General features: G+C 37.7%; 2 protein-coding genes across 2 annotated transcripts in view; both read left to right on the top strand.

Moving 5' to 3' along the window:
- LOC111155627 (keratin-associated protein 6-2-like) overlaps window positions 1-205 on the top strand; it is a 735-nt gene extending 530 nt beyond the window's left edge. Inside the window, exon 2 of the mRNA XM_022515896.1 lies at window positions 24-205. Coding sequence (XP_022371604.1) covers window positions 24-205 — 182 coding nt within the window. The remainder of the gene's footprint in view (window positions 1-23) is intronic.
- A 4,267-nt stretch (window positions 206-4,472) lies between these two features.
- Window positions 4,473-4,880, top strand: LOC111155626 (keratin-associated protein 6-2-like). The gene has a single exon (XM_022515895.1). The coding sequence runs from the start codon at window positions 4,473-4,475 to the stop codon at window positions 4,878-4,880; it is 408 nt and encodes a 135-aa protein (XP_022371603.1).
- Window positions 4,881-12,551: the final 7,671 nt, after the last annotated feature.

Genomic DNA, 12,551 nt, shown 5'->3' with positions numbered 1-12,551 from the left:
TTGTGGCTGTGGCTATGGCTCAGGATGTGGCTGGGGCTATGGCTCCCGTTGTGGCTGTGGCTATGGCTCCTGTTGTGGCTGTGGCTATGGCTCAGGATGTGGCTGTGGAAAAGGCTCCTGCTGTGGCTGTGGATATGGCTCTGGCTCTGGCTGCTGTGGCTACTGGCCATTTTGCTACAGAAGATGTTATTCTTCTTGCTGCTAGACCATCGCTCTCAAGCCCCAATTGCTTCTAAAATGATACCACCAAAGCAAGAGCTGAAGCAAGAATCCATACCTCAAGAATTCTACATTCAGAAAATTGCATGCTTGACAGAGGGTTTGACCCCCAGTGATCTCTTGTGACGATGGGATCTTGAGGCTCTAGGCTGTGTGGTATCATCTGAATATTTCCCCGATGTTGTTCTTTGTTCCTTTAATCTGGATTCTGTGTTGGGACTCTGCCAGAGATCCTAACATCCCACAGTTGGACAACAAACTCATTCTCAATAAAAGTGGTTCTTTGCTTCTAACAAATCTCTGTGTTCTTGCTTGTGAATTACTCTTTCCTTTTGAGGTGTTATGGCCACTTTTGAAAATTGGGCTGACAATATGCTTCGTGACCCTAGGCTCTTCTTTGATATAATACAAACATTTCCTCTCATCGTGCATCAGAGATGTCTTCTTCACTTATTTCTCAATTCTCTCCTGCTCAGGCACTCACAACACAACACAACACAACACAACACAACACAACACAACACAAATCACACATTATTACAGAACTGTGTTCTGAAAATCACTCTCTATTTAGATTTGAGGTGATGAAGAAAGAGGAGGAGGGAGGACACCTATTCAGGAGGTTGTGACAGAAGCCCAAGGGAGAGGAGGTGTGGTCTGAGAGCTGAATGGGTGGATGAATGTCATGGAAGATAGATTTTTTAGGAGTAATGAGAAATTAGAAGCAGACCCTGGTGATGCATGAACAACTTAGGGAAGGGTAAGTTAAAGGAAAAATGTCATATCGTATCGTGTGCATTTTGACAGAAGTGCAGAAAATATTTATTTGCAAGGATTGAATTTGGGAAATTGTTTTAAGTCAGTTAATACCAATAGCTTTGACTTTTTTTTCTTGTTAAGATTTTATTTATTTGCTTGTTTGTTTATTTAGAAAGTATAATCAGGGGAGAGGGATGCTAGAGAAAGAGCGAGAGTGAGAGCGAGACTCTCTGTTTTTTAAAAAAAAAATTATTTATCTATTTGTTAGAGAGAGGGAATACACAAGCACAGGGAGTGGCAGGCAGATGGAGAAACAGACTCCCTGCTGAGCGAGTAGCCAGATGAGGGACTTGTTCCCAGGACATTGGGGTCATGACCTGAGCCAAAGGCAGGCACTTTATCTGGCTGAGCCACCCAGGCATCCCAGAGGGAGAATCTCATACACATTCCGAGTTGAGCACAGGCTCCAATGTGGGGCCATTCTCAGGACCCTGAGATCATGACCAGAGCTGAAATCAAGAGTCATTCTTTACCAACTGAGACACCCAGGCACTCCATATCTTTGAATGGTTTTGTTTATTTATTTTTATTATTTATTCATTATTAAAGATTTTATTTATTTATTTGAGAGAGCGAGAATGAGAGAAAGCATGAGCAGGGTTGAAGAGCAGAGGGAGTGGGAAATGTAGATGCCCTGCAGAGCAGGGAGCCAGATGTGGAGTTCCATCCCAGGACTCTGGGATCATGACCTGAGCCAATGGCAGATGCTTAACTGACTGAGCCACCCAGGCATCCCTCTGTTCTTGGAAGATTTTTGAAAGGGAACTTTCCTATACACGGAAGATACAGTAACAAAGTTGCAGAGGCATTTTTTCCCCCCTCTAGGAGCACTTATATTCTAATAGGTGATAAGAAAAACTAGTAAGAATTAATTAAATTAAATTTAGACAGCTTATTGCTATTGAAGGAATAAAGCAGCTTCCTGGGGAAGAAAATGAAAGTTGAAATATTAGAGAGATAATTCAGGAAGTTATATTAACATTTTGTATCAAATGAACTGATGCCTATTACAGGAAACACTAGAAAGGTTGGTACTAAGTGTAAAGGGGGAAGAGAAATGCATTAAATTTTGGGTTTGATCAGTAGTGCTGCAATTTTTAGCGACAAAGAGAAGGCCTAGTTCCTTAAATGGGCTTGCTTTGTTTGGGGAACACATATGAATGCAATCAAAATTTCTGGTTGACTTTATGAGTTTGAGAGTGTACTAATTTATTGGGTTTTGATTTCAGGGTCCTTTCCTCATGGGACTTTCCAGAACTCTAACATTTATATCCTATAAAAGAAAATGCTTTTTCAGATTCAGTTTTCACCATGCAGTATAAATGAGTCTGTCTCATCTCCATGACAATGTTCACTGGACAAAGCCTGAATCTGAGGTCCTTGGAGCTAGGAGACTCTACCAAACGGTCAATTCTAAGGAAGATGGTTCTGTCATCAACATCAGCACGGGAGCTGATGCTATGCCCAGGACACTATGCCCTACTGATGAAGAAACAAGTGTTTTTCAAGAGTTGAGCAGCTCACAGATGGAATGTTTATTAGTTGGATCTGAGAGCTGTGCTTGGGTAAACCTGAGGTGCAGAAATCCTACAAAGAAGGGAAGGGAATTCTAATAACTACAGTTGAAAGTCTACTCATGTTTCATTAAGTTCCTTGTGCTTTAAGGTTTTTGAAAGACAGAAGAATATCATCAATTTGGTATCTGCATCCTAATTTACATATCCAGTAAAGGGTTGATCATTTATTGGGCATATAAGGTAAATTATACATCTGGAAAAACGTCTTCATAAATTAACACAAATCTTCCAGATATGAAATTTGAGACTCATTTAGTCAAAGGATATTTGAGACTTTCAGCTTGAATGAAATGAGAACATTGGTAATGTATCCAAGTATTTTACAGCTTCTAAGTGGCACACCAATGTTTGAACATTGAACATTGATTTAATGCATCTTTTTTTGATTGGGGAAATAAATAACTGAGTTCAAATTATGTACTGGGTACTCGGAACTAAGAAGTGATTCAGGGATACACAGAATAATATTTTTCTGCCACCATGGATCAGTATCCTCAATGTAGAGTTACTAGAAATAATGCAATAAAGATAGAAGACTTCATCAACATTTCAGGGATATTTTGACCCAAAGGTGGGTGTTTGAAAAGTAACATACCTACTTGAGGGAACTTGTGCATTAGAATTTATAATTTTGAATTTCAAGAGTTGACAGCAAAGTAGAGAAAATATAGGTAAAGAACAACCAGAATAGGATGTATTTTCTTTAAACTTCTTGTTAAGGATGAAATATAGCAGAGAGAGGAGATAGACCAGTAACTAGTGGTAGAAAAAGTAGTTGAAAATACTCCCAACTGAAGGGAAAATGTGTAATAATGAAAGTTCTCTCAAAAAGAATTCAGTAGCTTTATGAAAATCTCTGTTGAAGTCCTTCTAAAAATGAGTGGACGAATCTCATTCCTTTGTTATTGAAATTTGAGTGTGGAATGGAAGGTACAATCTTCTTGAGTTTGTACTCCCAACTTAGTTGTCATAGTTATGACAGTAAAAGGCAATTTAAATTTTGTTTTTTTCCTGCTTTGGATATTGATGATTTAGGTAAAACCTAGACAACCAAGAGTAGCAAAAACATCACAAACAAACAAACAAACATATAACACCTTCCTATCTTTTTGTTTGTTTTGATTTAGTCCACACGTGAAGTGATGGAAAGGTTAGATGTTTGGTTCAGTTGAGAAGAAAGGAAATATTTGGAATTAGACAACAGTAAAGAGAGAAGGTAATTTATCATTGTGAAGCTATACACCAAGGTTTCTAATCTCAGCATTATTGATATTTTATATCAGTTGTTATGATGTTATTGGGGGCTGCCCTGTGCTCTGACACCAGCATCTCCCTGGTTTCTCTCACAAGAAGCCAGAAGGTTTCTGCAGTAAGTATCTGGGTTTGAGAAGTTCACAAAAAGTTTCAGTGATTCCAGAAAGGAGATGGGAGTTATTTCCTCCCTTAGGGGTAGAGGTAAATATTTTAGGAAATAGGAGTAATCAAGAAGGACATAATTTTCTTAATTCTCCCAAATCTTGTTATATAAAGTATATTAAATGATAGGAGCTTGTGAAGTTGGGTATCAGTGGTATGTAGAACACATGATTTTACTGAGACAATTTTTAGCAGAACAAATTAAAATTCTGCTCCCTAAATAAAAAAGGAGATTCAATTAATGAGCTCACTTTTCCTCAGACATTAAGATTCTCGACAGTGACTGTCACATCAAAGTTGCGTACATACTAGTTGGGTAAGTCAGGGGTGAATGGCATGTTCTATCAATTACTGGCAGTATATAAGGGTCCAAGTGTAGTAGGGGCCATACTTCACCACACATCCACTTGCAACCCACCTGAATCCTCTTCTCCTGACATCATGTGTTGTAACTACGGGAACTCCTGTGGCTATGGCTGCGGCTGCGGCTATGGCTGTGGCTATGGCTCAGGCTATGGCTGTGGCTATGGCTCCTGTTGTGGCTGTGGCTATGGCTATGGCTCAGGCTATGGCTGTGGCTATGGCTCGGGCTGTGGCTGTGGCTATGGCTCAGGATGTGGCTGTGGCTACGGCTCAGGATGTGGCTGTGGTTATGGCTCCCGTTGTGGCTACGGCTATGATTCAGGCTGTGGCTGTGGCTATGGTTCAGGATGGGGCTGTGGCTGTGGCTATGGCTCAGGATGGGGTTGTGGAAAAGGCTCCTGCTGTGGCTGTGGATATGGTTCTGGCTCTGGCTGCTGTGGCTACCGGCCATTTTGCTACAGAAGATGTTGTTCTTCTTGCTGCTAGACCATCACTCTCCAAGCCCCATTTGCTTCTGAAATGACACCACCAAAGCAAGAGCTGAAGCAAGAATCCATACCCCAAGTATTCTACATCCAGAAAATTGAATGCTTGACAGAGGCTTTGACCCCCAGTGAATGTTTGTGAGGATGGGATCTTGAGGCTCTAGGCTGTGTGGTATCATCTATTTCCCAAATATTGGTCTTTGTTCCCTTAATCTGGATTCTGTGCTGGGACTGTCCCAGGGATCTTAACATCTCACAGTTGGACAAAAAACTCATTCTCAATAAAAATGGTTCTTTGCTTCTAACAAATCTCTGTGTTCTTGCTTGAGAATTACTCCTTTTTTTGAGGTGTTATGACCTCTCTTGAAAATTGGGCTGACAATATATTTCATGAACCTGGGGGCTCTTTCTTGATATAACACAAGAATTACTTCTCATCATGCATCAGAGGTAATGTCTTCTCTACTTATTTCTTGTATCCCTCATGCTTCAGTATTAACAACCAAACAGAAATTACAGTGTTTTGGAACTGTGTACTGGAAAAAACACTGAGTCTAAAATGGAGTTGGAGGGGAAAGAGGAGGAGGGAGGACACCTATTCAGGAGGTTGTGACGAAGCCCAAGGGAGATGAGGTGTGGTCTGAGAGCTGAATGGATGGATAAATGGCATGGGAGAGAGAGTTTCCAGGATTAATGAGAAATTAGAAGCAGACTCAGGTGACACATGAACAACTAAGGGAACGATAAGCTAGAGGAAAAATGTCATATCGTATCATGTGCATTTGGCTGGAAGTATATGTATATTTGTTTGCATACACTGAGTTTGAAGAAATTGATTTAAGCCATTTGTTTGACAAATAGTTTTGAATGTTTTTGTAAGGGAACTGTCCTACACACTGAAGATACCATAGCAGAATTGTAGACCACTGTCTTGCTCTAAGAGTGCTTGCATTCTAAAAGATATAATAATAATAAAAAGAATAAATTAAGATACATTTAGACAGATAAGTGCTATAAAAGGAATAAAGCAGCTTTCTGGGGAAGAGAGTAAAGGTTATAGTATTGGGAAGAGAGTTCAGAGAGGTATTTTGGCGTTTTGATTCTAATGAACTGATGCCTGTTACAAGAAACACTGGAAAGTATGATAGTAATTGTTGAGGAAGAAGAGAAATTTATTGTGTTTTGGGTATGATCAATAGTGTCACAATTTTTGTGGAAAAGAGCAAGGACTAGGGGATATCGGTGAGCTCTAGCACCTCAGATAGATAGTGCAGATAGAAGAATGGGATGAAAAGCCCAGTCTACTGTCTGAGTTTGAGAGCCTACCAGTTTGTGGGTTCTGAGTTCAGTGTCCTTTCCTCATGTGACTTTCCAGATCTCTAATCCTGTATCCTATAACATAGAATTTCTTTTCAGGCTCAGTTTCCACGGACAGTGAAAAATGACTTTCTGTCTCATCTCCATGACAAGGGTCACTGCACAAAGTCTGAATCTGAGGTCCCTGGACCTAGGAAACTCCACAGAATGGCTGTTTCCAAGAAAGATGGCTCTGCCATCAATGTATACCCTGCAGCAGGCTATACCCAAGATAAAATGTGTTTTACTGAAGAGGAAATGGAAGTTCTTGCAAGAGTTGAACATTTTCACAGGTGGAACATTTGTTAGTCAGAGCTGAGGAATGACTGCTTTGGGTTAATCTCAGTTATTCTTACAAAAAGATGAAGGCAATTCTAATAATTACCATTGGTTGAAAATATGCTTATTTTTTCATTATATATCCTTTGTTTTCAAAGACATTAACAATTCAAGAATACCATTTATTAAGCATGGAAAGGGAAAATTTATTTTCTAGAAAAGAGTCTTCACAAACTAAAATTAACATATGTTCAAATCTGAAATACGGTGCCTGGGAAAACAGTTGTAACTTCCAGCTGAGTGAAATGAGGAAATGATGATCATGTTAAAAGGGAGTTCATTATGATAAAATTAGAGAAAGTATGTGTGTGTGTGTGTGTGTGTGTGTGTGTGTATCATTGGTGGATGAAGGTTAAGAAAAATGAAAATATGGCCTCACATACTGGGTCATAATAAAAGTCAACACTTTCTATAGTCAGGAGATGAGTTAAGCTTTAAAGCTTCTTCATGAAGTAACACAAAGTCTTTTTATTTGATTACCTGTTGCATATTATGGTTGTAGTAAGTTGTAAAATCATTTATTTGTTCTTTCAGTCATTTAGCAAATGTTAAAATCCATGTTCCAGCTTCATGTTATGATTGGTGCTGCATTGTATTTAATTGGTTGTTTCTTCTAATAATTAAAAATGTTCATTTGGATGCAAAGTAGTAAATCACACATTCTCATTCTAGCATGTGTGTTTATAGGTTTTATAGAATCCTATAGGATTCAAGATGGAAACCAAAATAAGTCATGACAAGAAGACTAGAAAAAGGCCAGAAATAGCTTCTAAAGGAGAATGACATATGAGAAGAGCCATAAAGGATGAGTTGAAATTGGTCTGTTACATGAGAGGGAAAATAAAATTCAAGGAAGAGGTATTTTAAAAAAGAAAGTGAATAAATTGGCACTACTATTTAAGTAGCAATCTCTATTGGAAAATTTGTAATCAGCACCACCCCCATATGGGAATTCTGAGATTCTCTTTAGCTGCATTGTCCAATGTGGTAGCCACTAGAGAGTTATGGCTATGAGCACTTGAAAATTAGCTAGTCCATAATGAAATGCTTTTTAAGTGTAATATACACACTAGATATCAAAGACTTGGTATAAAAAAAGAGTGAAAACTATATCAAACAATTAAAAAACTGTTGATTATATATTGTGGTAATATTTTGGGTATATTAAATGAAATATGCTATAAAAGCAATTCGTGTATTTCTTTTTATCTTTTAAAAATGCAGCTACTGGAAAGTTCTAAATTCTGTGTGTTTCATGATACATTTCTATTGTAGATACATTTCTATTGTACAGTTTGGTTTTATAAGGTCACAACAATCTGGACAGGAGGACTGTAGCCAGGAAGAGAAGTCATGTTAGGCCACCAACAACCATCAAGCAATAATTCCATGTTATCCAGGTATAAGGAGTGGATCATTCTGAGATAGTAAGAACACAATAGCCAGTGCTAAAGACTTCAGAAGGTGCCCAGTAACTAAGTTTTCATCTGAGGTAGTTTATTCAGTAAATGGGATTAATCAATTTGTCATCTGTTTAAGATACCTGCCTTACACCATGCACAGAAGAAATGCCATATTGATTAATGCTGTAAACGATGAAAGTTAATTTATTAAAATAAAGAAGATGTTATAAACCTTCAGGAATTTTATAAGCCAGCTAATTTGAAAATAATCATGCTAAGAATATTTACACCCTGGAAGTTGGCGAATCAGATTCCTTATCATCAGTAGAGGTCATTAAAGAATTAACAGCAGACCATTGCCCACATCCCTCTTGCTACTGAGAGTAAAATCATTTTTTTTGAAAGTATTACAATATGGATGCATTATTTATAGGCCTGATAAAGAAAACAAATCCACAGAAATCAGTAAAAGAGATCTAGAAATCTTTGGAGTCTATATTAAGTTGATATCTATATTCCCCTGTGCATGAACCATCATATTTAACTACACTCTTCTTCTGCAAGATATCATTTCCTCAAGGTCATCCCAATGACTACACTTCTAGGAAGAAAATTGTGATTAAGGGTCTAGGTTCCATAGCGGGTATTATGCTAAGAGAAATAAGTCAATCAGAGAAAGACAATTATCATATGATATCACTTATGTATGGAATTTAAGAACCAAAACAGAAGATCATAGGTGAAGAGAGGAAAAAAATAAAACCAGATGAAATCAGAAAGGGAGGCAAACCATAAAAGACTCTTTTAAAAATTTTTTTAATTTTATTTTTATTTATTTGACACAGAGAGAGGGATCCCAAGTAGGCAGAGCAGCAGGCGGAGAGAATGGGAGAAGCAGGCTCCCTGCCGAGCAGAGAGCCCGATGCGGGGCTCGATCCCAGGACCCTGAGATCATGACCTGAGCTGAAGGCAGAGGCTTAACCCACTGAGCCACCCAGGTGCCCCCATAAGAGACTCTTAATTAGGAAACAAACTGAGCGTTGCTGGATGGGAGGGGAGTGGGGGGATGGGGTAACTGGGTGATGGACATCAAGGAGAGCACATGATAAAATGAGCACTGGGTATTATATAACACTGAGGTATCTCTGACCTCTATGTCTGAAACTAATAATATATGTTAATTAAGTGAATTTAAACAACAAAAAAAGTATTTTCCAAGGGGAAAAAATGATTCTAGGTTCCACAGTCAATTACTTGTGCTCTAGTATAGTCTCCATCAGTTATTAGCTGTGTGATCATGGCATATTATTTAACTCCTCTGAGCCTCAGTATATTCAGAGGTAAAATGATAAAATAGTGCTAGATCAGGGTTATTGAGAGTATAAAACAAATAAAATATGCAAAACTATACCACCATGAGAACTCAGTAGATTTTTACTATATTTATTATTGGGTTGCTCAATATGAAATTGCTGTCACAACCATTTTAACATAAAAAATTTATTGTTTGACCTTATTTTTATTTTTATTAATGTTGGCAATATTTTGATAAGCTCAGAATTTTATAGTCTGTTATCTCAGTTCTCTCATATCAAATGCATGGGTACAAACCCATGTTAGATGTTTTGTACATCTATCATACATGTATTTCATAGTTATGAACTCTAACATATGCTCTGATATCAAGTAAATTGACACAGTGTTTGTCAATGTACTTTTCATAACAAATTAATGGGTTTTAGTGAAGTAGCTTATTTTCCGATGGTTGGGTCCTCCTTTTTACTTTGTCATCAAATTCTGTTAATTACCAGAGAAGTTTCTATTAGATTTGGCAGATGGTATGGGATCTATCATAAAAAAAGTTTTTATCTTTTTACAATTTTTTTTAGCGAAGAAGTGATAATAGTAAGTTTTGGTTATAGTATATTGAAAAGTGAATGGGTAAGGAAGAGTGAAGATTGAAAATAATTTATTCTTTCATGTTACACGAGGTGGAAGGATAGAGAGTGGTCCAATGGAAATGATGATTCATTCTCCCTAGAGTTTTTTAAAACATAGAACTCATCCTTAAACTTTAGATACATACTTTTAATTAAAAATTCTATGCCCTGGAATATGCATGAAATAGGTCTTCAAAATTCTTGTAAAATTAATTGCACTGTTCAGCCACTGTCTGGAAAAAGATTCAATGGAATGATGAGGGTAAAATGGTCATGTCAACGATGTTTTAGAAAGAAAGCAGGTGACATGAAATGTGGAGGGGTCATGGAGTTTGCCAGAATGGAGCCAATGTTGAATATAGTTTAGTGGAAAGAACTGCGAAATTGGGGCAGTCATATCTAGAAGGCAACCAAGAGTCTGAGGCCCTAATTCTGACACGGGGTTGTGGGGTCAGATGTTTTACCCTATATTGACTAAAACTGGAGATGTCTAGAAAAGTTACTATCATTTCTACTTAAATGGTGACTTACAGAATGTTATGAAGATTGTACTCTCACTGGGCAGATTGTGGGTGCTGAGGGACAGCTCTAGTACCACAGTGTGGTGCTTAAGACGGGTAATGGAGCAGGTTTGAGAGGGGCTAATTTGTCTGCTATGGCTCCAAGGTGAGATCACAAAATTTCTATCCAGATGACCGAAGTGTACAATATTGGTAATTTTAATGAGTGTGAATATTTTGCATTTGAGAAATTGGAGGAAAAAATAGTTCATGAAAAAAAATTTATGGGTCTTGCCATAGCTTTTATGTTATAGGGGGAATTGAAACAATTCAACTTTATGCCTAAATAACTCATAGTCCTTGGGCAAGACTTAACTATCCTCAGCCTCCCTTTTCTCACCTGGAATGTGTATAAGAACAAACACCACAATTTCCTACTTTATGTTGTTTTTGTCAGCATCAGATGAAGTGATAAAGATGAGTATATCCCAAAAGCTATGGAAGGAAATATAAATGTAATTAATAATTATTGTTATTATTATTTTTTCTTATAGGACATCCTATATATTAAATTAATAATTTTTACAGGTGGACGAAATCTCATAGGCTGTCATTCAACAGTTAGTGAGTTTCCTAGTTCTTTAGATTCCCACAAAATAAAGACAAAGCTACTGGCCTTAAATAACTCACAATTGACTGAGGAAATCAGATAATTAAAACAGAATGTGTTAATATAACATTCAGTACCACAATAGAGGTAGGCTATGGAAGAACAGGGGAATTATGCCTAATACTTGTTACCAATGTCCAGGATCATTTCCTATAAAAGGTGTAGTCTAAACTGTGGTTCATGATTCTGGGTTTATCCATTTTATTCTTTGCATGTTAATCAGCACTCACATACTCACCAACACACAAGGGCATGTATTCACGCACACACACACACATACACACACACACACAGCACTCAAAAATCTGCTTTTTGAAAAGTGAAATGGGGGAAATCAAAGGGGGAGATGAACCATGAGAGACTGTGGACTCTGAGAAACAAACTGAGGGTTTTAGAGGGGAGGGTGGTGGGGGGCTGGATAAGTCTGGTGGTGGGTGTTAAGGAGGGCACGGATTGCATGGAGCACTGGGTGTGGTGCATAAACAATGAATCTTGGAACGCTGAAAAAAATAAAATTAAATTAAAAAAAAGGCTTTTTAGTGGGAAAATGATAATGGTGAAAATGGGTTGGAAGGAGAGGCAAGACTGGTTAAATGGTGCTAGATTTGGTTGGTGGCATAGATAATGAAAAGGAACAGATGAGCATCAGGGATTTTGTGAAGGAAGAACCTTAAGACCTTAGACATCAGCAGTGAAGAATTGAGAGAAAATTCTAGAGAAGGTAATATCTAAAAAGTATGCATGCCTTCTTAGCACTTAGGACTGTAGCAAATTCAGGGTGGTATATACAGTTATATATCTGAAAAACTGACGTTGCAAAATCAATAAGACTAGTATTGCAGATGTGCTCTGTGTCTTTCTGGAGAGACTAATCAGGGTGGGGTGAATGGATGACCACAACATACAAATTTCTCAACACAAGAGCTCTTTCTATGTGATGCTATGTGAAAGAAGAGTGATTTGTACATTAGGTGCTCTATACCCAGGCAGGATCACCTATTACTAGGTTTATTTTAGGGGAGGGGTGGAATTCACCAGTTTTACATATCCATTTCCTGTTCTAGGATGCTATAGTTTAGGAATGGATTTGAGCTTTGAAGCCTGATTTCGAAAATAGTGATGCTGATACCAGGAAAATATAGAACCAGAAACTTTTATGTTGCTGTATCTAGGAGGAGAGGTCAGGTATAATGTTTCGGATTGAGAAATCTTATTTTCATTGGAGATGTAGAAAGATTGTCAGAACTAGAGTCAAGATTCAACCACTCATGGTTAAATAAATTTAATGTTCTTAGTAGCCCTTGAATCTTGAAAGAAATTGCAGGCTTGAGAAGAGGAAGGACACAAGAAGATGAGTGGATAGATTATTCTCCTTGAAGATATAGAACCATATTTTATGAATTAGAGGAATGAGTATTCTCAATCATCAAACATTTGTTGAGCTTCTAATAAAGGACATCTCAT

This window comes from Enhydra lutris, unplaced genomic scaffold (assembly GCF_002288905.1).
Source record: "Enhydra lutris kenyoni isolate GAN:26980312 unplaced genomic scaffold, ASM228890v2 scaffoldscaffold43, whole genome shotgun sequence".
NCBI lineage: Eukaryota > Metazoa > Chordata > Mammalia > Carnivora > Mustelidae > Enhydra > Enhydra lutris.
This window is presented reverse-complemented; position numbering and strand designations above follow the sequence as displayed.

Excerpts from the sequence above, each read along its gene's own strand:
- LOC111155626 (XM_022515895.1), top strand. The coding sequence starts at position 4,473 with ATGTGTTGTAACTACGGGAACTCCTGTGGCTATGGCTGCGGCTGCGGC.